The sequence below is a fragment of the Elephas maximus genome, chromosome 1 (genome assembly GCF_024166365.1).
Source record: "Elephas maximus indicus isolate mEleMax1 chromosome 1, mEleMax1 primary haplotype, whole genome shotgun sequence".
NCBI classification, from domain to species: Eukaryota; Metazoa; Chordata; class Mammalia; order Proboscidea; family Elephantidae; genus Elephas; species Elephas maximus.
The window spans coordinates 239,161,769-239,189,518 of NC_064819.1; the positions used below are offsets into that span (position 1 = coordinate 239,161,769).

A 27,750-nucleotide genomic window follows, 5' to 3' on the forward strand; every position below is an offset into this window, starting at 1 on the left:
GGAAGTCACTGGATGGCCCCACAACCTGAGTAAGCCCTGAAGACCAGCCCCCAACTATTCTTTTCTTTGCCTTCTGTCACTGGAATCCCAGCAGAGAACACTGGCATTGTTTATGAGCACCTTCCTTCGAGCTTCAGTTCTAATAAATTGACATTGCATCTGAACTGCCTCATCTGACCAGAAAACAGGCATAGATATTCCACTGGGGGTTGACCCAGAAGACCTATCCACCACAAACCACCTTGTTTCTCCTAGCATGGCTTACTTACGTGCATAACATATAGGCCGGAGATTGCAAAAGGAAAAGGAAAAGGAGCAGAAAGGGGATCTAGGATAAAATGAAGTCTAAGAAAAGTATGACAGGGTTCAGTGGTAGAACTCCCCCTTCCATGAGGGGGGCCGATGCGTCTCACGCACAGACACCACTCGTGTCTCGTGTGTCAGGGGAGACTGTGTGTTGCTATGACGCTCAGCAGCTTCAGTGGACTAGGACGAAAGGCCTGGCGATCTACTGCCAAAAATCACTCGGTGAAAATCCTGTGGATGACAACAGCCCAGTCCTATTGCACATGAGGTCACCGTGAACTGGTCCCAGTTTAACAGCCGCTGACAACAACAGCAAAGAAAAGCATTTTGCAATTTTTTCAAATGATACCTTTTTTTCTTTTTAACTAAGTGAAGTGTTAGATGAAGTTACAGATGAGATTTGGGCCATGTAGGAAAGTTTGACTGCTAACCGAAAGGCTGGCGGTTCAAAACCACCAGCAGCTCCGTGGGAGAAAGGTGGCAGTCTGTTTTCGTTGAGGGTTACAGCCTAGTCAGAATCAACTTGACGGCAGTGGGTTTAGGAATGACTTGCTGACCATGTGGACCTTGAGAGTGCCCTGCCTTTCCTGCTGAACTGCAGGGCAAGGATGTGTGTACAAACAGTTCTCACCTCCAAGTGCTGGCTCTGCGTGAACTCAGTCTGTGTGACAATGAGCACAGAATCTGAAGGTATGGAGCATGGTGGCGGACTGAGGCTCTAGAATGAGACACAAATACCCTCCCTGACCTTTCCCTTCTGTTTCCCCCAGTACCTCTGTTACTACCCAGTCCCTGACTCCCCAAGTGCCCTATGGACGGCCGTGGGTGTTCAGAGACGGGTGACGCAGGTGCTCTCCCTGCTGAGCAGGCTATGAAGTCACTGAAGACACGGCAACGTCTATCCCTCAGCTGGTTTCTGGTCCAAAGCACAGACCTTTGCCTGCCTTGTGATGAGCACACACATGCACACCTGTAGCACTCTCCTGAGAGGCATTCTCATTTCCTGTAATTAGTCACCATTCCTCTTTAGATGGCACTCATTTCTAGACCTAGACCAAGCCTTCATTAAGCATCTCATCAGGTCTGTGCACTGCCTGCCATATGTGGGATGTGAGGTATGATGGTTAGGGTTGTGTGTCAACTTGGCTGGGCCATGAGTCTTAGTGGTTTGGCAGTCGTATGATAATGTGATCATTTCCATGATGAGATCTGATACAATGTGATCACCTCCATGATGGGATCTGCTGTGAACAGCCAATCAGTTGAAAGGGATTTTCCTCAGGCATGTGGCCTGCATCCAATATAAGTGGACATTCTGGCAAGGCTCGTGGGTTTTTATTCACTCTGGATCCTGCAGCTGGCTCCTGTTCATCTGACTTCTGGTTCTTGGGACTTGAGCTAGCAGCTTACCTGCGGTCTTGCCTGCTGACCCCAGGATTCATCAATCTTTGCAGCCTGTGAGCAAGAGTCCTGCTGATCTTGGGTTCGCCAGCCCCTGCAGCTATGTCAGTGAGGAGAGCTTCTATCCTGATCCACGGACTTGGGGTATTCCAGCCTCTACAACTGCGTGAGCCATTTCCTTGATATAAATCTTCTTGTATCTGTATTTATACATTTTACTGGTTTTGCTTCTTTAGAGAACCCAGCCTAAGACACAGGGAGATGGCTTGGTAGGCCAGGAGGAAATGGCAGAATGAGGAGACTAAACCCACCTAACAACTTCATGGTGCCATTTACTAAGTGCCCCCTACTTCCTTGAGATGGTCTGTTTTGTTTATTTCTTACCAAAACACTGTAGGCAGGCATTATGCTAATTTTACAGATGAGGAAACTGAGCCTCAGAAAGGTTTAGTTGGTGTTAAGGACTGAATTCTGTTCCTCCCCAAAATATGCTGAATTTCTCACCCTTAGTACCTGTGAACATGGTCTCGTACTGCATCAGGGGCTTTGAAGGTGTTATCAGTTAAGATGAGGTCATACTGGAGAACGGGGGTTCTAATCCTGTCTGAGTACCAACAGCAACAAAAAACCCAATGCCATCGAGTTGATTCTGACCCATAGTGACCCTATAGGACAGGGCAGAACTGCCCCATAGGGTTTCCAAGGAGTGGTTAGTGGATTCGAACTGCCGACCTTTTGGTTAGCAGCTGAGCTCTTAACCACTGCACCACCAGGACTCCCACCTGAGTGATGTCCTCTAAAGGAGAAGGGACACAGGGACGCAGGGAAGACAGCCATGTGAAGATGCGCCTACAAGCCAAGAAACACCAAGGATGCCCGGGGCCACTTCTGAGCTGCAGGGACAAGGAAGGGCCTACCTCTGCTGATGCCTGGAATTCTGACTTCTGACCTCTAGGGCTGTGAGAGAATCACTTTCTATTCTTATAAGCCCCCTGCTTCATGGTGTTTTGGTGTGGCAGCCCTAGAGAACCACGGCAGTGGGCGACCTACCAAAGTCACACAACTATTAAGTGGCTGAGCAGGGACTGAAAAAGAGGGTGTCTGACTATAAAGCCCAGACCTCTGCACACACTATATTCTAGGCAGGAATAGCTGAATCCACTGTGGTAGGAGGGACAAGGGAAACACAGGTGAAATGCCATTCATCAATAGTCATCAATACTCATCAATAACAGAGCCTAACATTCACTCACTGGAAACCACCACCTTTCCTGAACATGGTCATCCCCATCAAATGGCTCCTTGTCCAGCATGGCTGGGCACCAAATGCCACCATGCCCACTGACAAGGGCCCTTCCACAGGGCAGCTGTGTGGGGACGGGAGACACAAAGGGACCAGACTTGACCCTGATGTCAGGGCTTTTTTTTTTTAATGATTAGCATTAATACATTTTGAAACCTCTTAATTTGTTTTAAAAGGGTTGATTGTTTCTCAACACTTTAACATACTTTATTGCTTTTAAAATTTAAAAAATGATACAGGCAGTTTGTTTTCTCTCACAATTTCTATGGGAATTTTCTGAATGTCAAACAATAGATTCAGAGTTCATAAACTGCCCAATGCCAGGACTACCTCGTGTTGAGATGCTGTTTCGTCGTGATTTCTTAGTTATTCCACATACAGAGTGGTTTTCGTCTATTCTCTTCTCCGACCCCCATTAGTTTTAGGTCACACACATTTTTTTTCCTATACCTTAACTCTCTAAACTCAAGTCCCATAGACGATGCAGGGTGCACAGTGAATCTTCGGTAGTGGTTAGTGCACACGAGAACATTTCCTGAAAGGCCTCAGTGGACTTCACCCATATGGACAAGAAGACACAGAGAGCTTCACGTGAGCCACAGAAGGGAATGACCTCAACCACAGCTCATGCTTGTCCAAGGAGAGACAGTCATCTAGGATTGTACCTACTGCTCCTCCACCCATCCGCTGTGCTCGTGTTTTCAGTGCTCACAGACCACAAGCCAGTTCAAGAAGGTCTTACATAAGCTCACATGTGGTGAAGAAATGGTATTTAATAAAGTAGGGGGACCATGAAAATAAGGGAAGCCCCCAATGAGATGGGTTGACACAATGGTTACAACTAGGACTCAAACATACCAACGACTGTGAAGATGGTACAGGATCAGGCAACGTTTCATTCTGTTGCGCACGGGGTCACCATGAGCTGCAGCTGACTCCGTGGCAACTTACAACAGAGAGTGTTCAGGGGTGTCCAGTTTGATGACAACATGGGGGAGGACAACCCGCTCCTTCACCAAACACCTGACCCTCTGACCCAGCAGGCAGGCCTTCTGTTAACAAGAAGATCCTTCTAGATCAAAGACAATACAGGATTATTTGTAAACTTGTTTAAAATCCAGAATGCTACAGAAATGGGGTGACTGAGCCATGTCACAGGGCAGAAGTTTCCTATTCAGTCCTATATGCACCCTGCTCCTCTCCTCTTAGACAGGTATGACATTTGAGCATCATCCACACCTCCAGGCGAGGACTCAGTTGTGGTGGGCACTACAGCGTCCTCAAGCCCCACGACAGTAAACACTTCTCTCCCCGGTTCCCGCTGTTATTCCATCCAAATCCAGGTTCTCCAGGGCCAGAGTCGTCAAAAGAAAGAAGACCTGAGTGGGTGAGGGCGTAGGTGGAAAGGGGGCCCTGAGGAACAGGCTCCTGGGACAGGGAGATGGTGGGGTAGGAAGGTGACATGCAGGGACGGTCCACAGGCTCATCTGGGGCTGACATGGAGGGTAAGGAGTGTTGTGGGCTGAACTGCATACCCTAAATTATATATTCAAGTTCTAACCCCAGGTACCTGGGAATGTGACCTTATTTGGAGATAGCACCTTTGCAGACGTAATTAGTTAAAATGAAGTCTTATTGGAGTAGGGTGGGTCCTAGATCCAACAGAGTGGTGTCCTCTTCCAATAAGAGGAAAGGAAACACAGGGACTCAGGGAGAACTCCACGTGAAGACAGAGGTAGATACCATACAGACACACCTACACGCCGAGGATCACGAGCAACCACCAGAAGTTAGGAGAGCAGCATGGAACGGTTTCTCCCTCAGAGCTTCAAGAAATGGACCAACCAGCCAGCACCCTGAATTTGAACTTCTGGCTTCCAGAACTGTGAGAGAATAAATGTCTGTTGTTTTAAGCCCTCCATTTTGCGGTGCTTCGCTACAGCAGCCCTGGGAAATGAACACAAGGAGTGATGGTAGAAGACCAGCCTTATCAATTCCAAGAGGCTCTGTTTACCTCTCTCCTCTGCCGTTCAGCTTACTCAGCTAATGGGAAGCGGAGATATAAAAATGCAGCACACTTTTTTTTTTTTTTGCTGCTTGCAATTCCCACGATGACTTGGACAAAAGTCCACCTCCCCGTAAACACAAGCTCACTTGGGGTAGGCCTGAGCGTCTCAAATTTACGTCTCTTCTCCTTCATGCGTATACAAAGCGGCAATGGCTGGTTCACTTTAGGGAGTCCCTGGGTGGTGGAAATAGTTTAACGCCTTCGTTGCTAACCAACAGGTTGGAGGTTCAAGTCCACCCAGGGGTGCCTCAGTAAAGAGGCCTGGCAATCTACTTTTGAAAAATCAGCCACTGAAAACCCTGTGGAGCAGAGTTCTACTTGGATACACGTGGGGCTGCCATGGGCTGGAATCAACTCGAGGGCAGCTGGTGGCTCACTTTAACAAAGCACTCTAACTTTCTTACATCAATTGTTTGAGTCCTATTGACGTGAACCTTATCAATACACCGTGTCAGAAAAGACAAAGTAAGCATTGATAAAGATTTAAGGACAGAGATCTCTGTATCTACAATAATTGCAGGGCACACCGAGCTTCTCAAGGGCAGACAGGAAACTTCTGCATTACTGGTGCCAATATACCCTATCAGGCTGATGATTTCATTCATCTCCAGGTTGGACTGCATTCTACAAAGTCTTGATTAAGTTGCACATCAAAATTCATGCATTCTCTTTTTGCTAAGCTCTAGAAATATATAAGTTATGCGCGACCTCCTGCTGTGTCTTGGGGTCCTCTGGGATGAAGGCAGTTAGCTGTAATTGCCATTTGGTTCCTGTATCCCATCTGCCCTGTTTCCCTACGTGATTACAAACTAAGCAGAACTCAAGAAGCCGAAGGTGTTCTAAAAATAAGTGCACTTTTCAGTTTTGCCTGACTCTTCTTCCTTCCTTTCCTTTGTCTTCAATGTCAACCAAATGGAGTGGCTTCAGCAATCCACAAGACAAAAGTATCTTCTGTGTCCCCTTCACAAGCACCCTGTGGACATCACGCACATCTCCTGAGGGTTCACCCTTCAATGGGCAGCCTGGGCCCCAGGGGCCACACCAGCATGGACAGCCACGAGGGCAGGAGTCTGTCACTGTGGAGTGCAGCAGGACCCACCTGGCATCTACAGGCTCTTCTGGCCTTGCTATGGTGTTTTTAAATATATGTACCAAAAAATTACCATTTTAACCACTTTTAAGCATACAGTTCAGTGACATGAATTATATTCACCATGCTGTGCAGCCATCACCACTGTTGTGGATTGAACTGTGTCCCCCCTGCCCAACCCCAAAATATGTGTTGGAATCCTGGCCCCTATACCTGAGGATAATCCTGTTTGGGAGTAGGGTTTTATGTGAATGAGGTCATGTCAGTGCAGGGTGGGTCCTAAACCTGATAACTTCTGAGTTATAAGGAGAAACTTAGACACATAGATAAGCAAGCACAAACTGGGAGAAGATAGATGTCACGTGGAGACCTCCAAGGAACTAAGGAATGGAGGAAAGCCAGTACCATGGGATCTGAAAGAAGTGCGGATCTCCCCCAGAGCCATCAGAAACAGAGAGAGAGCCTTCCCCCATAGCTGGTGCCCTGACTTCACACTTCCAGCTTCCTGAACTGTGAAAAATAAATGTCTGTTCTTTAAAGCCACCCACTGTGGTATTTGTTACAGCGTCACTAAGAAACTAAGACAATAACTCCATTTGCAAATGATTTTCATCACCCAAAACACAAACTCAAAACAAAAAACCAAACCTACTGCCATCAAGTTGGTTCTGACTCATAGCAACCCCACAGGACAGAGTAGATCTGCCCCATAGGATTTCTAAGGCTGTAATCTTTACAGAAGCAGACTGCCACATCTTTCTCCTTTGCAGTGGCTAGTGGGTTCAGACCGCTGACCTTTCGGTTAGCAGCTGAGAGCTTAATCACCGCACCACCAGGGCTCCTTCAACAGAAACTCGGCACCTATTAATTAACTCCCCGTCCCCCTCTCCCCCCACCCCCAGGTAACCACTAGTAAACTTCTGTCTCTATGCATCTGCCTGTTCTAGATGGGGCATATAAGTGGGCTCACACAGTATTTATCCTTCTGTGTCTGCCTTTGTTCCACACATGTCCACCCACGTCATAATATCTGTCAGAACACCATTTCTCTTCCTGGCTGAGTAATATTCCACTGTGTGTGTGGACCACATTGTGTCTGTCCACTTATCTGCTGATGGACACCTGGGTTGTTTCCACCTTTTGGCAACTGTGAAAAGTGCTGCAGTGAACACTGGTGGACAGGTATCAGTTTGGGTCCCTGCTTTCTGGGCAGCAAACGGGGAGTGGACCTGCTGGGTCAGGTGGTAGCCCTACGCTTTTTCATATCCTTGCACCCCACTCCTGTTTCTCTCACACAGGGCATGTCCCAGCACCTCTCTCCTTTCCCTTCTGTCTCACCCACCTTGCAAAATAAGAAGCTTTCTTAGGTTTTCTCTCCTCAGAGACTGCCTACATTAGACTTCGAATGTACAATTATATTTGGAAGTTAATATTACATCTGGCCTTAGTTCTAGAAAGTCTGCAGTTATCCTGGGCCAAAAGTGTTACAGTTGGGACCTGTGAGAACAAGGTCTGAAGCAGTCAGGAGATCACCTCTCCCATCAGTAACACTAAAGTCTTTTAAAGGAACGTCCCTCCTCCCCCTGCAGTTTAACAAGTAAGAGGTGCAAGGCCGGGCAGCATGGTGCGGCTGGATACTTTCTTTGTCACAAAGGGTGTCACAACTCGCCCTTCCACTACACAGAAATACATTTTCCAAACCAGCTTCCAGACCCGCATCTTGGCTCATACCCACGTGAAAACCCAGAGATTGTGAAAATATAGCATACAAGTCATTTGAAGGGTGTGAACTTTATTTTTCCTAGCTTGTCAATCTCATCCAGGCCTTCTTTCCTTTGGCAACAGGAAGTGATATGCTGGCCAATAGCCTAAATACTTGTTCTCTGATTCATTTTGTGAATCTTACTGATTTCATATAGGAGACAGAATAGCCAAAAGAAAGAAAAAAATTTCTCTAAGAAGCTAGAGAATCTACCAGCTCCTCACCGCTCTGCTCATGCTCCAGCCTCAGCCGCCCCGTGTAAGCCCCTGACACCCAGGGATGCCCCGGAAACAGCCTGAGGGTTATTTTACAAGCCTCGGAGCTGCTACTTCCATGAATTATGTTCTCTGTGACCGAGACGTAGGTTAAACCATCATTCTAAGTAACCTCTACAACACAGCTACAACGCTGATCTGAAATGGATATGCACTCAAAAGGGGCAGGGAGAGGAGGCTGGCAAGAGAGGAAGAAGTTTGTTTCTTTTTCCATAACGTAATGCAAAAATCTTTATAGATACGGTCTAAACAAAGCCGGCTTTGTGCAACACCATAGACTAGCAAGTGCAAATTCTTTCCTGACAAAGCTCATTTCCATTTTCAAACACTCAATAATTTGAGAATAACCAAAAACAAACAAACAAAAAACAAACCTGCTGCTGTGGAGTCGATTCTGACTCACTGTGACCCTACAGAACAAAGCAGAACTGCCCCATAGGGTTTCCAAGGAGTTGCCAGGGGATTCGAGCTGCCGACCTTTCGGTTAGCAGCCGTAGCCTGCAACCACTGTACCACCAGGGCTCCAGCCTGAAGTGCTAGCGGTAACTGTACAGTAATGGTTAGCTTGAGAATAACTGTCTCAGTCATCTAGGGCTGCTATAACAGAAATATACAAGTGGATGGCTTTAACAAAGAGAAATTTATTTTCTCACAGTCTAGTAGGCTAGAAGTCCAAACTCAGGGCGTCAGCTCCAGGGGAAGGCTTTCTGTCTGTCAGCTCTGAAGGAAGGTCCTTCTCGTCAATCTTCCCCTGGTCTAGAAGCTTCTCTGTACAGGAACCCCAGGTCCAAAGGATGCGCTCTGCTCCTGGCGCTGCTTTCTTGGTAGTATGAGGTCCCCATGTCTCTCTGCTCAATTCTCTCTTTTATATCTCAGAAGCGATTGGCTTAACACACTGTCTAATCTTGTAGACCTCATCAATATACCTGCCACTTTTTTAATCCATCTTTTTACATCGTAGTGATAGGATTTACAACACATAGGAAAATCACATCAAATGATAAAACGGTAGACAATCATACAATACTGGGAATCATGACCTAGCCAAGTGGACAGATGTTTTGGGGGGCCACAATTCAATCCATGACAATAACCACTACTATACAGTTATTTCTAGCACTTACTGATGAAGGTCCAAGACTACATCCTTCAGTATGGGTTATGCCTAAAGGGGAAGAAAAGGAAAATCCTCACAACTGAACCCACAAATAATAGGAAGATAAATGAAGAAGAAATTGAAGTCAACAAGTTCATTCTCCTTGGCTCAACAATCAACACCCATCGAAGCAGCAGTCAAGAAATCAAACAACACAATGCACTGGGCAAATCTGCTGCAAAAGACCTCTTTAAAGTGTTAAAAAGCAAAGATGTCACTTTGAGGACTAAGGTGTGCCTGACTGACCCAAGCTATCGTCTTTTCAATTGCGTCATATGCATATGAAACTTGAACAATGAAGACAGAAGAACTGGTGTTGGAGAAGACTATTGAATGTGTCACAAATTGTCAAAACAACAACAAAAACAAATTAGTCATGGAAGAAGGACAACCAGAGTGTTCCTTAGAAGCAAGGATGGAGAGACTTCAGCTCCCTTACTTTGGAACGTCACCAGGAAAGCCAAACTCTAGAAAAGGACAGAGTGGTTGGTGAAATAAAGGGTCAGTGAAAATGAGGGAAAACCTCAGTGACATGGTTTGATGTAACAGCCACGACAAGAGACTCGAACAGGACGATCATGAAGATAACACAGGACCCGGCAACAGTTTCCTTCTGTTATACATACGGTTGCCATGAGACGGAGCTGAATCAATGGCAACTAACGACAATAACAATCGTGTAACTGGGGCCATGGGTGCTCAAAGGATTAAGTGGCGTGGCAAGGTAGATGGCAGGAAGACAAGGAACTGCCAGCAGGGTCTGGGCATGTCCAGTAGTGGGGCTGGGGGGCTCCTCACATGCAGGGGGTCCAGGGCAGGTGGGAGGGCAGGGATATTGCCTGGCCAGGGGTCAGAGTCTCAGGGCGAGGTCAACCTGCAATCCTGGGGGCCTTTGCAAGCCAAAGCTCCTTGAGAAAGACCAACTGCTCGCATATTTGCTGGTTGAAATCAACCATGGCTCTCTGACGATGCCACTCCTTCCTGGGATGCCCTTGTTGCATCTCAAGGAAAAAGCGCATGTTAATTGTTGTGGAACGATACTACACGCCTAGAGTGGTTAAAAACCCTAGTTCTTGCCAGCTTAGTCATAGATCACAGGTACTTGGCTAAGGCACACTTATCCCACACACCCTGGTGTGTGGGCTCCTTGCGTTTAATGATAGCCACGCCACAATCACAGCTCCTCAGCTTCTCACACAGCAGCAAGTCAGATGCGATTAAGTGGGTTTTAGATTGAATATACTGTGTCCAATCCACCGGCTTGATTAAATCCCACTGTAGCTTAACAGGCTCTTTGTTGATCATTTTCTTCTTATTGGAGTTTAATTTAATAGTTTTTCCCAGTAAAAACATATCAGCAAACGTATAATGCTGCAGGGGGGAAAAAACATAACAAAAAAGAACCCAGTGTAATCAGAAATAGAAGGACCCCTGGTGGTACGGTGGCTGCTAAGCAAAAAGTCGGCAGTTCGAATCCAGCGGGAACAAGATGTGGCAGTCTTCTTCCACAAAGATTACAGCCTTGGAAACCCTATGGGTCAGTTCTACTCTGTCCTATAGGGTCGCTAGGAGTCGGAATTGACTATACGGCAATGGGTTTCTTTTTGGTAATCAGAAATAAAATCAGACCATTCTAGAAACAGCTCCTAGTGTTAGACTAGCTTTATTTATTTAACAGTCAGTGCACAGAACCTGGAGCAAAAGACGCAGAGTATTTCTAGCTAAAACGCTGCTGCCTCTTCACTGGGTAGAAAACAAACTCGTCCTTAGCTCCTCTCTTCACCGTCCCCTGGCAGCATCCGCGTACACTGAATCACCCATGAAGCACCCATTCACACGAACGTTCCCTCCTGCCTTCTGCTGAAGCCCCACGTCTGTCTCCCCACTTCCCGCCCTTCTAACCAGTGGTCCTGGAAGCTGTCATGGAGAGTTGTCACTTCTCCTACCCACTTGCTAATGTTTCCACATCTAAGAAAAATGTCCACCCAGCATGCGAGAAACCGGTGAGATCCTGGGTAATCAGAAAGTCAGATGGTGAGGACAGATGCCGCATTTTTTATTCACTGGGCCTTCCTTCATCCTCTGTTTCCGAATGTGCGACAGATACACAGAAATGGCTGCGCTGTATGGGGTGTGTGGTGGGAGAGAGCACATGGGCTTATGGAAGGGGGTGGGTAAGGCAAAAGGAGAGAGAGACCTCAGTACTGTGGGTGGCCTTTTCTCGTGGTTTTGAATAAGCAGGAAGACTTTGGGGAGTTGTCCTGTGTGAAAGCATAGAAGTATTGTCACGGAATTGCAAAGACAAGGAATGCCACAGAAACATGGTCACAAATAAGGAATCAAGGGTAATATCCTTAAAACATAATAAAGCATGAAATAAGCAAAAAAAAAAAAAAAAGCAAATTAAGTATGTACTATTATGGACTATTTACTGTGGTCTTATCTTTTTTTTTTTTTCGGTTGTCAGAAAGCTTAATGAAGTCAGGTTACCATGAGGTTTATCTGGCTGTATTTACTGACAGCACCTGAAAATTATTTTTAATTGGAGATGGTTTTCCCGGACACTTGCCAGGGTCTGGAAGAAGAGCTTGCCTATCAGGCACCAGGAATAAGCTGTGATGTTTAACTTCCCAGGAAGCCTTTTTTTATCCATGACTGCAGCCAAATTTGCTCAGGATATTTGCTAAGGGTCCTTTAATATTTACTTTATTAAGATACCATGTTACCCTTAAAAAAAAAAAAGTTGCTGTCGAGATGATTCTAACTCGTGGTGTCCCCAGAGTGTCAGGGTAGGACTGCGCTCCGTAGGGTTCAGGTTGCTTGTAGATCGCCAGGCCTTTCTTCTGTGTGCCTCTGGGTGGACCGGAACCTCCAACCTCTCAGTTAACAGCTAACTGGTTAACTGCACCACCCAGGAACTCCTACCGTTAACAGGCGATGTGCTATTAAAATATTTTCATGTGTGCCCATAGATAACCTTTGATTATTTGTGACCATGGGGAATAGAAACAAACTGACAATTGAGAGATAAAATAAGACTATTTGGACCCAATGATGCCAATGATTTCACAAGAGTTAGAAACTATAGCATGAAGCATGATGAAGTAGAGGGTCAGCAAAAAAGAGGAAGACCCTCAGTGAGATGGATTTACACAGTGGCTACAACAATGGGCTCAAGCATAACAAGGATTGTGAGCGTGGCTCAGGACCAGGCCGTGTTTTGTTCTGTGGTACACAGGGTCACTATGAGTCAGAACTAACTTGATGGCACCTAACAACAACAAGGCACTACAGAGCAAGCTTCTACTAACTTGTTTCTCTTCTCTCGCTAGATGCTGAGTTCCCTGAGTGCAGGAATCATGTCTTTATATCCCAGTTGCTTAGTTCAGGGCAGATGGTATGTGCTAAAAATTAGAGTGTACGAATAAAGTGAGACGCTTCTTCTACTTGATGGTCCACCACTATCAATCTTCCACATATAGAGGGCTGGCATTCTGTCCTCATTTACCTCCAGTTGCCTTTGGTAGAAATGACAAAAATGGGTAAAATGGCCCATCTGATAGGTCATCAAAAAGAACCCCCCCAAACTAAAGAGCCTTTCCCTAAACGAACAGACTTCACATATTGATACCTTTAGAAAACTGGCTGCCATCTTACTGTGAGTAAATAATATCACTTTTAATTAATTTAAAACCTACGTTCTTTCTTGGAGCAAACAGCTTAAAGAAAAAAAAATTATTAACATCTAATAGACTTTAAAAGAGCCCTGGCGACGAAAACAGTTAAGCCCTTGGCTGTTAACTGAAAGTTCGGTGGTTTGAACTTACCCAGCGGCGTTGTGGGAGAAAGACCTAGTAGTCTGCTCCTGTAAGGATTACGGCCAAGGAAACCCTATGGGGCAGTTCTATTCTGTAACACACGGGGTTCCTATGAGTCCAAAATCGACTCGACAGCACCCAACAACAGACTTTAACTTATCTGCAAGACTCAGGCCCTTTCTAAGCACCCCTCCCTACCTTCCACAATGGTTAACCCATTAAATAGTCTCATTTTATCAATTGTCAGTTGGCTTCCATTCCCCGTGGTCACAGATAATCAGAGCTGGCTGTCTGCCGGTGGACGCTCTCCTGGGTACAGGCAGGCTGAGTGGGGGAGAGTCCTTCTTGCCTAGTGGGCTGAAGCTCTCTGTGTTGGGAGGTTGGGGATGGCAAGCATTTCCTACTTGTGAAGCTGCCTTGGCTCAGGGGTCATGACTGGTGACCACACTGGTAATGCACTCACAGATGACCTCCACTGACTCAGATGCAGACACTTCTGAGAAGGAAGAGGGACACCGACAGCTCAACTGGATGACGGTCACTCCATCTCAGCACATGGGGCCAGTATTATTAAATGGAACAATCTGGAACACAGGCTGGGAGAACTCATCTGGGTCCTATCTTCCGCTTGGCGCTCAGGAAGGGTCTCTGAACTATTAATTACCAGGCAGGGGGTCTGCCACTGAGGTAGCATCAGCCATCAGTTCCCTAGGTCATGGCAGTAATCACTAGCTCAGAGGACCACTACCCACCAGACAATATGAAACATGTCAATAGACCCAGGAACTGTTTTCATTAATATTAATAACTAACAATCACTGACTGAGCAAATCCACCGTCTGACTCCCCGTTAAGCCTTTATATACAGTAACTCACTAATCCTCATGCTGTTAACCCTTTGAGGTAGGAACTGGTATAAGTTCTGTTCTACAGCGGATAAGAACTAAGCTTCGAGAGGCTAAGTAACTGCCACTGAAAGGTAGATCTGAGAATCCAGTTTAGGTGTATCTGATCCAAAGCCCAAATTCAAGTCCAGAAAAAGATTCTCTAGAATAATTTTAGGTTGTGGATCCCATTCCAAAATACCCCACAGAGTAAGTTCCTTTAAAAAATGACAACAATCACCCCCTTCCGTTCCTCATCCACACAAAGACCTAATACATGGTAAACTCCAACAACCATACGCCCCAAACAGCTACCATCAATAAGAGATAGCATGTGTTCTTACACCAAGAACTGCCTGTAAAACACTTCAGGAGCAAGTCATTTCCCCTCCCTGAGCCCCATCTCCCCATCTATGAAACAGGCTTTTGGGTGAGTGGTTGCCCCACCCTCCCTTCCAGCTATGGGCTGTGGTTCTTAGGCAATGTTGTCAACACCCTGGACTCAGAGCTTTACCAGAGTGAGGGTCCCGCAGGTGCTAAGCCCTGAGCCTTTCTAGGCTGTGCACACGGAGGGCCGTTAAGACAGCCAGTTGTCTTTAGAAGCCCCTGGGATTTTACTTGCCAGAGCCAACTATCTGACATCTCAGTTGGTGCAACGCTGATGCATCACAAAATATTTAAGTGAATTTAATTCAAGCTGCAAATTCATAAACTGTTTCCAAACCTGATTCAGTAGCCTGGCTTCTGTGTTGGTTGGAGTTTACCAAATGCCATGTGCTATTTGTAAAGTCAATTTTAAAGGCAAGCAGGAAAACATCGGGGCTGAGTATCTCCCTGAAAGCCTCTTTAATAAAGACGGCATTATTTTAAACTTAATGTCATTACTGTTACTTTCATGTTTATAACAATGGACTTTGGATTTCAAAAGTCAAAAATTTTTAAAGTCTCTGTGCATATTTCAAAACGCAAATTTCACAGAAACAATGAAAAACGCCCAGTTTCTTTTTCTAAGATGAGTTATCTTGTTCATCAGCCCAAACAGAGTAAATACGCATCTGTGACAAGTACTTTGTATGTCCTTTGTCTCAACCTCAACCTAATGGTAGACCTCCCATGCTAAGCTGTATGTGGCTTTGGCTAGTGCATCCTGGCCTATCATTGGCCAAGAAGATACAAATGAATAGGTCAGCTTCTCTGGGAACATAGAGGAAGACAGCTGGGCAGGACCGTGGAACATACTGGATGGAGGCACAAGGCTGCCACTCATCAGATCTCTCCCACTAAAGAGAAGCACCATGAGGACTTCCATGTCTTATATATGTGGGGTTGCAGGGCTCAACAAAAATTCTAACAACTGGACAACAAACAACATCACAATAAATTCAAATGAATTGAAGTTGTCAAGGATTTCATCCTTTATGGATCAACAATCAATGCCCATGGAAGCAGCAGTCAAGAACTCAAAGGCCTATTTGCATTGGGCAAATCTGTGGCAAAAGACCTCTTTAAAATCTTAAAAAGCAGAGACGTCACTTTGAGGACTAAGGCACACCTGACCCAAGCCATGGTTTTTTCAATTGCCCCAAATACATGCAAAAGGTGTACAACGAAAAAGGAAGACCAAAGAAGAACTGACGCAGTTGGATTATGTCGGCAAAAAATACTGAATATACCATAGACTGCCAGAAGAACCAACAAATCTGTCTTGGGGAAAGTACAGCCAGAATGTTCCTGGGATGTGAGGATGGTGAGACTTCATCTCGCTTACTTTGGGCATGTCATCAGGAGGGCTCCCTCTCTGGAGAAAGATATCATGCTTGGTAAAGCAGAAGGTGAGCGAAAAAGTGGGAGACCCTCAATGTGATGGAACGACACAGTGGCTGCAACAATGGGCTCAAAGAGCAATGACTGTGAGGATGACACAGGGCTGAGCAACATTTCATTCTGTTATACACAATGTAGCTAGGAGTTGGAGCTGACTTCACAGCACCTAAGGACAACAAACAGGGCCCAACACACAAACACATGTAGAAGAAATGAGCTGGTAAGCTCTCAGCAAGTCTCTTTTTTGCCAGGTCGACCCCAGCAACAGGGTGAGGAGAGTAAACCACACCTCCCTGGATCTTCACAAGCACCACAACATGGCAAGTAGGTGAGTGCATCTGTGAAGAAGACACTCCTGCCTTTGTACTGGACATCTTTTTTAGGCTGCTGTCCACATCTAGGGGCCTTGTGATGCAGTGGTTAAGCGTTTGGCTGCTAGCCAAAGGTCGGCAATTCAAATCCACCAGCCGCTCCTTGGAAACCCTGCAGGGCAGTCCCACCCTGTCCTATAGGTTTGCTGTCATGGATTTGAATTGTGTCCCCCCAAAAATATGTGTCAACTTGGTTAGGCCATGATTCCCAGTATTGTGTGGTTGTCCTCCATTTTGTGATTTTCCTATGTGCTATAAATCATCATCTCTTCCTGTGGTTAAAAAGGATTAGGTGGAACATAAGATCCTTGCTCAGGTCACATCCCTGATCCAATGTAAAGGGAGATTCCCTGGGGTGTGGCCTGCACCACCTTTTATCTTACAAGAGATAAAAGGAAAGGGAAGCTAGCAGAGAGTGGGGACCTCATACCACCAAGAAAGCAGTGCTGGGAGCAGAGCATGTCCTTTGGACCCCAGGTCCCTGCACGGAGAAACTCCTAGTCCAGGAGGCGACTGATGAGAGAGGGCCGGCAGAGAGAGAAACCCTTCCCCTGGAGCTGGTGCTCTGAATTTGGACTTTTAGCCTACTTTACTGTGAAGAAATAAATTTCTCAATGTTAAAGCCATCCATTTGCGGTATTTCTGTTATAGCAGCACTAGATGACTAAGATAGTTGCTATGGGTCGGAATCAAGGGTATGGCAACGGGTTTGGGTTTTTTCATGTTTGTTTGTTTCTGTGTACCTAGCAGGGAGTCTGGCACATATTGAGTGCTCCTTAATGACTTGCTGATAGAAAACATTTCTTTCTAGTCAGTTTCACCTTCTGCATATTTGATGGCTGATTTATTTACATTTTTAGAAATGTTATTTTCATACTGACAAAACCTCACTGGGATGCCTATGCCCTAAAATGCACACTGTCTCCCCAGGCACTCCCCAAGCTTCCACCCCAGGTCTTCCTGCCAAACCCCAGCAACAGAGAGTGCACGGTGCCCAGGGTTCCCGGACGCACCAGGTTCAGACCAACTTCTAGTGCTCCTTCTGGAAGGGCAGCCTGCTCACACTCGCCTTCCTTTGCAAGGGATGGTGAATGGAGGGGAGAGGGGCTGTCTAATACACTCGGCACTGGGATAAAATGGGAAATCAAAGCTTTTTTGATGAAAAGGCAAATACCATTCTGAGCTTCTGTTCTTATCCCAGGAAAATTATTTGTCCCAGTGATCATATATTTGATTTCTGTCAACGTCAGATTTAAAGCAAGCCCTCCACCACTAACTGCTGAATAGATGTTCGCCTGTGAAACGTGTTTTTTCCTCTGAAAAGGGCCACTGAGGGCCGATCTGCTAGTTCAGGTTCTGATTCAGTGAAACGTAACAGAAACTTTTAAACAAGTAATTCCCAGCTGCCTTTGTATGTGTCCCTGAGGTTTCCTTAAAGATCTCTCAGTCATTCCAGAAGCCATGCCAGCGCCTCATATCCTGGCCGCAGAAACAAAGAACCCCAAGATGAAAAATGTGACATTGTTCCGAGGGACCTGCCTTCATCAGAAACAAGCAAAGCAGCCCCCCCTCCCCATGCTAGGTTCCGCCCTCTGGGAAAGGCAAGCGCACTGTCAAAAGCAATCTCCACGTTACCCCCTCCCTCCATCACAATGTTTCTTTTCCCTTCTTCCCCCGTTTAGCCATCTACAGATCCAACAACGTCACATGGCCAGGGGTGAAGAATAAGATCTGGTTGTTGGGGGAAAAAAAAGAAACAACACCAGAGAGAACCGTCCACCATGACTTTGGAGAGCTGGAGTATGACAAGCTGAGGGACAGGACGAAAGGACATAACCCTCAGGGTCGTCTGGGTGTTCTGGACAAATGTGCCTCCAGCCCAAAGCTGCAGCGATACCGCATCAGGCACTTGCTAGGGAAAACCTAACAGACCGGCCCGAGCCCAGTGGTGCTGCTGCTGCTTTCTGTGGTTAATTCTACCATGATTTCAAAGATCCCGCTGGTCTACTGTGTGCCTCCGGCCACTGCCCAGATACACCTGGTCGGCCACCAGCATAGGTGACGCCGTGGGGAGGGCGAGGCACTCGGGACCTTTGGGAAGATGCTCTGAGCACCGACGCACCGCGCAGGGCGGCCTCGGCTCGCGAGCTGGACCCCCCACCCCCGCTGCACACCCGCACCCAGCTGGCGAACAGAGCAGTACCCCGCATCCTTGGCCGACAACGGCATTTAATACCATTACCAGGCAGACTCGCTATGAGTCGCAACAGACTCGATAGCAACGGGTTTGGTTTTTTGGTTTGCAGTCCCCGCTGGGGACCCAAGGACCAGTCCAGCCGTTACAAAGTCACGACCAGAACGCTTCGAGCCATTCGTGGTTGGATCTGAGGACACCAGGACAAGCTTCTACGTAACTTTCTTAACTCGCTGACACGGGTCTCAGGCGCCGTCCTGCCGGCGAGTCCCTCCGCTCCCCCCTCCGGAGCGCGCCCCTTATCGCCTCCGCCTCCGCAGCTGCCCGGTACCTGCGCGCACGGGAGGGTGACATACCTCCAGCCGGCTGAGACTGGAGCTCTTGGAGCGCGACTTCTTGCGGAGATAGACGGAGAAGAACCTGCGCACCGTGAACTTCTTCATGGTCACGTCCATGGCCCCCGGCTGGGCCCCGCGCCGGGCAGGAGGAGCCGCGGGGCCGGCGGGAGGCTCGGGCATCCCCGCGCCCAGGCGTCACCTCCAGGGGCGCGCGGCCGGTGCGCCGGCTCGGTCCCTGCGGCGGCGCGGGCAGGGGACAAAGGGCGGGCGCGCCGCTCCCAGCTCAGCCTCCCCGCGGGCGCCGCTCCGCCCGGCTCCGCACCCCGCCCCCCGCCCCGCCCCGCCTCGCCTCCGACTTCGCCCGCCCCGCGCCCCCAGGCCCGCCCCGCGCCCCGCCCCGGCTCCGCCCCGCACCCGAGTCTGCCCGCCCCGCCCCCGCCGCGCCCACCCCGCGTCCCCTCACCCCTCCCCGCCCCGCGCCCCCCACGCCCGTGTCCTTCCCCGGCGGGCGCCCCGCCCAGCCCCGCCCAGCCCCGCGCCCCAGGTCCGCTCGCCCCTCTCCGCGCCGGTTCCGCCCCCGAGCCCCCGCCCCGCCCGCCCGCCAGCCTCCGGGCGCGGCACCGAGGAGGGTCCAGAGCCTGCGACGCCGCTCCCGCCCGGCAGGGCCACCTCGAGGCGCACAGGGTGGGCACGGCCGCCCGCGCCTCTGCCGGCTGCGCAGGTCCCAGCCGGGGAGCTTCCTTTTCTCTTCTTCAAGCGCGCACACGCACACTTGCCATCATGCTTTTCTGTGCCGGACAAAACTTTAATTGCTAATTAGCAAACGATTTTAGAAAACAGAGTGAAAATCGGCGTAGCACAGCGATCCCCGCTCCACCCGCTCCCCGGACCCCGCCGGCGGCGGCAGTGCCCGGGACGCGCCCAGCACCGGGTCGTCGGCCCCCGCCCCCGTCAGTCCCCTCCTCTCTGCCGGTGGTGCGGACGGGTCCCCACGTGACGGGCCCCGCGGCGGGCGTGGGGAGCCCGCTTCCCAGGGCTGGAGAACAAAGACCTCCGGGCCCGCATACGGAAGACTGGCCACACCGACAACTGATCAGCCTGAGCACAGGGAACTCCGGGACCGGGCGCCCGGTCCGGGGAGGGTTCCAGGCCGGCAGCTGGCCGCCGGACAGAGGGGACCGGCCTTAAAGGGAAACGCACATTCTTCTCCTTTTTCTAGAAATGCTTCAAAGGGTGCGGACAGCCCCGGGTCTCTGGGCTCCTGGCTCCGTGCAGCCTGCTGGGTTTACTCTTGCGCTGCGGCCACGTGCTGGGTTTACGTATAGAGAAGCCGAGCTCATCACCTAGTACCACCACCGCCTCCAAAGACCGCACTGATGCGACGCGCGTGTCTGGTATCGCCCTTTTGCAGGGCAGGTTGCAAAAATCCGTGTGTGGTTGTATCCTTTTGGCTGAATCAAATTATTCATACCGGCGATAGGCTATTTCTATGATCGTGGGTGAAGAGGGCGAGGGCTTTAAGTCCACACTGCGTCTAGGTAGGTCATTGCTGAGGTCAGACCTCCTTCCCCCTGCCCCCCTGCCCCGGGTTTGCTGGAGACCAGGTTTTTGTGAAGGCTGCAGCGCTCTGTAGTGGGCAGCGCAGGCGGTTAGTGTCCGCGCTGAAGCTGCCTCTTCCTTGCGGGGAGTTTGAGCACAGCGGCACGCGCTGGGCGTGAGCCGGGCACACCCGCGCGAGTTGTGGGGAGTTTGGGCACACCTCCACGCGCCGTGAGCGAACCGACTACACCTGCACTCGATGTGCCTGAGCCAGCACACCCACACGCGTTGTGGGGAGCTTGGACACACCTGCATGCGCTGTGAGTGAGCTGGGCACACCCGCATGCGCTGTGGGAAGCTTGGCACACCTCCATGCACTGTGCGTGAGCCCTGGCACACTGACGTGTTGCGGGGAGCTTGGGTACATCCCTACCACCTGTGAGTGAGCCTGGCACACACACGTGTTGTGGGGGAGCTTGGGCACACCTGCTTGCGTTGTGAGGCCTGCTCATCTCTGAGAGGAGGATGTGAATAACACCTGTCACACTTGACTTCCTGAGTTACTGAGAGGCTTCAAGAAGATGAGTGTGTGTTTGTGCTTTCTCAGTTAAAAGCTGCATTGATTTTCATATGTTACATCAGGAGATCTATAATGGATATTTTTTCTCAAGATGACTGAGGTGCAGAGTCCCACCAAACATTTCCTTTGACTGCTTCTCAAGATGAGGTGTGCACCTTGAGTTCCTCTCACACCAGCTTCCTGCTTCATTCTGAGGTTCTGCTGGAAGACTATGGTCTGTACTCTCAGAGGCAGCTTTGCCCCTGCCCTGTGTCCCTCTTGGTACGACTCAGGCTTCCTGGCTCTCAGCCAACACAAAGACAGAGACAGGACATCAGGCTGGTCTCGGGCTCTTGGGCACCAGGTAGGGGCAGCTCCATCAAGTCCCTACCTGCAGAAGGGCTGTAATACTGGTCAGAGGCAGGAGGAAGGGCATCTTGGCTCATGACAAGAGCCCACAGCAGGTGTAAATCAAGGCTTGTGTCCTACCAGAAAAGGCATTCTGAGCTGATGTAACAGAATTGGAAAAAAAAAGAAAAAACAAACCCATTGTTGTTGAGTTGATTCCAACTCATGGTGAACCCATGTGTTACAGAGTAGAACTGCCCCATAGGGTTTTCTTGGCTGCAATCTTTATGGAAGCAGTTTGCCAGGCCTTTCTTCTGCAGAGCTGTTGGGTGGGTTTGAACTGCCAACCCTTAGTTTAGTAACCAAGTGTAACCCATCTGTCTGTGCCACCCAGAGACTTATGAAGCACTTATGGTTGCCCCAAATCTAAGTGCAATAAAAGTACTCTATTAGACTTGGAAATCTCAAAGGCAGAAAAAAAAAATAAAAGCTTTGATACTCCAACTATGGACTTCAACGCTAGACAGCAAGTACGTTTGCCTTTGTTCTCCTCCTGGTAAAATACAGATATACCGCAAAACACAGATATACTGCCATCTTCAGCAGTCGTTTAACACCTCTTCATGTACTTAAAAAATCAGCCATTGAAAACCCTGTGGAGCACAGTTCTGCTCTGACACATGGGTCGCCCGCCATGAGTTGCAGCTGACTTGATAGCAACTGTTCCCCCCCCCTTACACTTACATAGTGAAGTCTTCCAGGCCACCAAATCTGACCCAAGCCATGATATTTTCGATTGCTTCATATGCATGTGCAGTTAGACTTTCTGAAAGGAAGACCGAAGAACTGATGCCTTTGAATTATGGTGTTGGCAAAGAATATTGAATATACCACGGACTGCCAGAAGAATGAACAAATCTGTCTTGGAAGTACACCCAGAATGCTCCTTAGAAGCAAGGATGGTGAGACTTCGTCTCATGTACTTTGGACATGTTATCAGGAGGGACCAGTCCCTGGAAAAGGACATCATGCTTAGTAGAGAATCAGCAAAAAAGAGGAAGACCTTTGATGAGATGGATTGACACAGTAGCTACGACGACAGGCTCACACACAGCAACAATGGTGAGGATGGTGCAGGACCAGGCAGTGTTCCGTTCTGTTGTACACAGTGTCACTATGAGTCGGAATCGACTCGATGGCACCTAACAACAACACGCAGTGAAGTCTTCCAGACCACCAAATCTGGAGTACCAGGACCAGTTTTAGCTTGGGTCCAAATGATCCTTACCAAATTCCAGAAAAGAAAACACAGACTTCCTAAAGGCTCATGCCACGGGATGCCGTGGGAGATGATTAGAGAAGGCAGGAGCTTTGCAGACCTCTGGCGTCCCGCTTTCCTCTCACCTCAGCACAGAAGGTTTGCGACTGGACCCCGTGGTCCTGAGCTTCTAAGAGAGGACCAGGTTGGCTAAAGCGCATTCAATCCAGTTCAGGCAGTGCTGCCTGAACCCCTAAGAATGCTGGGCGCCCCACTTAGTGTTAGGGGTACCAGAGTGGCTATGACAAGCTCCTGACAGCAAGAAGTTCCTAGTCATGTGGACAAGGAGGTGCGTGCATGGACAAATAGAATACAGGTTCATCTACAACGTGAAGATGTGTGTAAGGAACTTCTCTGGGAACAGAGAAATGTGAAGTCAGTTCTAACCAGAGGCGGCATTTGCTGTGAATCCCTGGGCACGAGTGGACGTGTGCAGGGCAGACAGGAGGGACTAAGCCGAGGGGGCTGGCTCTGACATCATCCCAGCTGTCTCTTCACCTGAAAGCACACTCTTGTATCCTCCCGGCACTCTGGAAAGATTCCCTATTCTCAGTGTACCTGGTATCCTGAGAGTGCGCTGTGACTTGTCATTAGTCAGGTGCCAGGAAGGTCTGGTCCTGTCCAAGCAGTCCCCTAATGCTATGGAAACTCTCAGGCATTAAACCTTCATCTAGTCTCATAATGTATTCCCCATAAAATTACACCTCAATCTGGTGTTATGTCTTAACTATAAAGAGAACATTCTATCTCGATGAGGACTAAAGCTTTGTGGATTGCTGGTCGACAGCAGCTGAACCCATTAGGGCTCCTGATCAGTTTGTCCCGCTTTTGCAGAGAGACAGCACACCCAGGCTGCAGTAGGGACAGATGGGGCCACCACACCAGGCCTCTGGGGACACGTGGCCATGTCAGAACTCATCTAATCAGGTTCCCTTTGAGACAGGCCCCCAGTGAACAGAGAGGAGGTCCTTTGCCTCCACAGAGGGGCCAGAGGAAAAACCAAACACGAGGTGCCATTGAGCCGACTCCAACTTACGGCGCCCCCATGTGTGTCATAGTGGAACTGTGCTCCAGAGGGTTTTCAGTGGCTAATTTTTTCAGACGTAGATCTCCAGGCCTTTCTTCCAAGGTGTCTCTGAGTGGACTTGAACCTCCTCCAATCTGTCAGTTACCAGTTGAGCACGTTCACTGCTGGCACCCCCAGGGACTCCAGGTATCATCAGCTCAGACAAGCATGGTGTGAAAGGACAGAAGTCAAACTTCTAATTGAGAGAGATACACAGAGACTGATGTTCAGAGCAAGAGCTCGGAGACGGGGTGAAGAGAAAGCAAACGAGGGAGGGTCTGAAGACACCAAGCATGACAGCCACTGATGACTCCAACGTGAATATGAGGTGTCCGAATCAACTCGACGGCAGTGAGGGCAGAATGGCCTATAGTCAAGGACTGAGGAAATGAAATCCGCTGAGGCAGAGGAGGTCTATTCCACTTCCTCTGGATGCTACTGTGTGAGGATGTGACGTCCAGAGCTGGTGCAGCTACCTTGGGGCCACGAGGTGATCTAGCTCTCATGCTAAGGATGACATAGCAGAAAACTGGACAATCCTGGAACCCCAAAAAGGAACTACATTAGCCAACTTCGGGGCTTATTTTTATGAGAAAAAAAAATCTATGAAGCTGGTTTTCTGTTACTTGCAGCTGAAGGAATCCTAACCGATACACTTAGCAAGCAGACTCTACCACTTGCTCATTTGACTTATCTGTAAAATGGGGCTATTGAATCCGATTTTTATAAAAATAATATAAAGATTATTTTTAATAGCTATAATATTTATAAAACACTGCATGGATGAAAATGCTGTGAATAAATTCTGTGTGACGAGAAAAGAGTAACTCTAAAACATGGGAATTTTATTTCTGTCAAATGTTTCGATAGCTTGACATATTTTCATACCATACATTTCCGAAGTCCTAAAGACATTAGAAAAAGTCAAACAGACAAGAGACAAGGGGAATCATGGAAGAAAACACAAGGAAGATGAAAACAAAACTTGAATAAGACCTGTCATAAAAGCGCATCGACAGTAGCACAATAAACCGCCTGACCACGATGGGAATGCTGAGCTGGGTTAGAAATTCGTGTTCATGCCTCGTTAGTTGTCTATCACGTCTGTCTAGCACCCACTTTCGCATGGATTTGTATAGAAGAACCACAGCAAGGAGGCGTGTCTCCATCCATCCAGCAAATACTTACTGATCTTCTACTCTCTATCTGCTCGGTGGGGGGAGCACTGGCGAGGGAGGCAGCATTGCTCCCTGCCCGGACAGGCCCCACAGTGCCTATATCCTAGAAAGGTGACAGGTGGTCCAGTTATGAGGTGGAAAGTGCCATCTCAGACCACACCTGAGGATGAGTGAGAGCTTGCCAGGTAAAGGGGAAAGGAGAGGGGATCCCCTGCAGGGAAAGGACAGGTTGGAGGCCGGCGAGATCGTGGTACAAAGGACGCTTATTTTGGCTGGAGTGTGCGTGTGGGCACCAGTGCATGTGTGTTGGGGTGTGGGTGTGGGGCAAAGGAGAGGGTGGGGTCTCCTCGTAATGGACCCTGACGTGAGCCTGACTTGAGGAGCCGCCGAGGGGCTTTGAATGGGAGAGCAACAGGGTCACTGTGGATGCTCACCCAGAGGGTGGCCCCAGTCTGTCCACTTCTCTACCTTTTTCTGCTACTTTCTCAGTACATGCGCCATCTCCTGCCTGGACCACAGTAATGACGTCCTAACCTGTGTGCCCACGGTCAGTACACACATGGGTCATCCTAACCAGCAATGCTCATGCAGAGAGTTTATTTAGAAGTGGTCTTGAATTCTCCTCAACTCAGTGCCTAGCAGAAGCAGACACAAACGCTCTCTGGAGAAGCGCACGTTAAGCCCAGGCTTGGAAAGAGTCCCTCAGATACAGTTCCAAGCCACGAGAGCGCATCACCACTAGACACAAAATCCACAAGGAAATTGGGTATCAGTAGAGATGCTGGCAGCAGCTGTGCACAGAGGCAGACACATGAAGATTCCGGCTACTGCAGTTATCAGATGTAGAATAAAGACAGTTAAATTTAATATGTATAAGGAAACATAAAGCAAGGATGGAAAATATGATTAAAGAACAAGAGACTATAGAAGTGACCTAGTGGATATAAAAATGAACAAAATATTTCTAGAAATGAAAAGATGTACTTAATATATAAAAAACTCAAATTAAATACAGCTTAACACAGATGGACTATTAAATAGCAAAGGAACTGCTAAAGGTAGATGAAAGATAGATGTAAAACACTCAGTACGATGTAGGAACCTTGCTTAATAGAATGCACATCTGAAAGTGAAATATTGTGAGTTAAATTTCTACCCTGTGTTCAATTGTGTGACCACAGGCAGGTTGCTGAAATTGTCTGGGACTCTAGAACTTTGGTTCTCAATGGGGAGAGATCATGCCCCCAAAGGGGACATTTGGCAATGTCTGGAGACATTTTTGATTGTCACAACTGAATGGGGGCTACTGGCATCTAGTGGGTAGAGGCCAGGGATGCTGCTAAACATCCCACCATACACAGGGCAGCAACCACAATGAGGACCATCCTGCCTAAATTGTCAGTAGTGCTGTGAGTGAGAAGCCCCAGTCTATATGATGAAGGACAGAGAGAGGAGAAGGGAGGGAAGAAGGAAGATGAGGATGAGGAACCTGTGGTCCTTTTTTCCCCAGGTTACCTACAAAAATGGTGATGTTGCATGGTTAAACTGGTGTGTGGAAGTGCTTTGTAAATTGTAAAATGCTCAACAAAGCTGTTATTTGTAAAAACCCTAGAGTTTCACACAGAAAGTTAATGATAGGACTGGGAAGGGAACAGACAGACTCTCAATTTCTAGAATTTTTATCTGATATCTCTCTTTATTAAACTGTCTCAGGCTGCTAACCAAAAGGTCAGCAGTTTGAATCCACCAGCCACTCCTTAGAAACCCTATGGGGCAGTTCTACTTTGTCCTATAGGATCCCTATGAATCGGAATCGACTTGATGACAATGGGTTTTCGTTTGGTTTATTCAAGCACTACCACTCACCCAAGGAGCCCTGGTGGCACAATGGTAAAGTGCTCAGTTACTAGCTGAAAGGTTGTCAGTTCGAACCCACCAGCAGCTCTGCAGGAGCCAGACCTGGCAATCTGCTCCTGTAAAGATTATAGCCTAAGAAACCCTATGGGGCAGTTCTACTCTGTCACACAGGGTCGCCATGAGTCAGAACTGACTTGACGGCACCTAACAATGACCACCACTGACTCTGCTGCCCAAGCCAGAAAGGTAAGAGTATCATTAATTCCCTATGGCTAACTAGTTACTAAGGTTTGTCACTGATACTTTCCAAATATTCTTCATCTCTCCCTTTTCTCTGCAGCCCAGCTGTCAGGAACTTAGTCTGGACCCTCGTGAATTCTTCCCAGAATGTTTTAAGGAGCAGCTAATCCCCTCCTCCTCAAGCTGTCTGCATTTCTGGTACCAGACTCTTATCTCCAAAAGCAAGCATGGCCCAGTTACTCCCTGATCCACCAGTCGTTGTTGTTGTCAGTTGCCATGAAGTTGGTTCTGACTCACGGCAACCCTGCGTAGAACAGAAGGAAGCACTGCCCAGTCCTGCGCCATCTCCACAGTCATGGGTATGCTCGAGTCCACTGTTTCAGCCGCTGTGTGTTCCGGGTGCCGTTTGGCTTAAGGGGCTCCTCCTCCAGCACTGCGTCAGACAGTGTGCTGTTGTGACCCGTAACATTTTCACTGGCTGATTTTTGAAGTAGATCACCAGGTCTTTTTCCCTAGTCTGTCTTTGTCTGGAAGCTCTGTAGAAGCCTGTCCACTGTGGGTGGAAGTACCAGTGGCATAGCTTCTAGAATCACAGCAACATGCAGGCGTGACGACCACAGTACAGCACACTGACAGGCGGGCAGTGAATGACCCACCAAAACACCCCCGTGTTTCCCAGGATAGAATCCAGACTCCGTAGCTGAGTCTTAGGTTCCTGATCCAGCCTCCCGCTCCCTCTCCCTCAGTCACTCCACCCCACTCTCAGGAAGACGAATTTCCCTGCCTCCACGACTGTGCATGTGTTGCGGCCACTGCCTGGGACAACCTTCCCTGCCCCGCCTGCCGGCCCTGTCC

At 48.5% G+C, this 27,750-nt stretch overlaps 1 protein-coding gene across 5 annotated transcripts in view; it reads right to left on the bottom strand.

Annotated features, from left to right (window-relative positions):
• Positions 1-27,750, bottom strand: part of RPS6KA2 (ribosomal protein S6 kinase A2) — a 477,450-nt gene that overhangs the window by 213,998 nt on the left and 235,702 nt on the right. Inside the window, exon 1 of one of the 5 annotated variants that reach the window (XM_049905285.1) lies at positions 18,809-19,067. The exons of the other annotated variants lie outside the window; for them this stretch is intronic. Within the exon in view, the coding sequence (XP_049761242.1) occupies positions 18,809-18,970 (162 nt within the window). The 5' untranslated portion in view covers positions 18,971-19,067. Of the gene's footprint in view, positions 1-18,808; positions 19,068-27,750 lie in introns of those variants that run through there. 5 annotated transcript variants of the gene reach the window in all.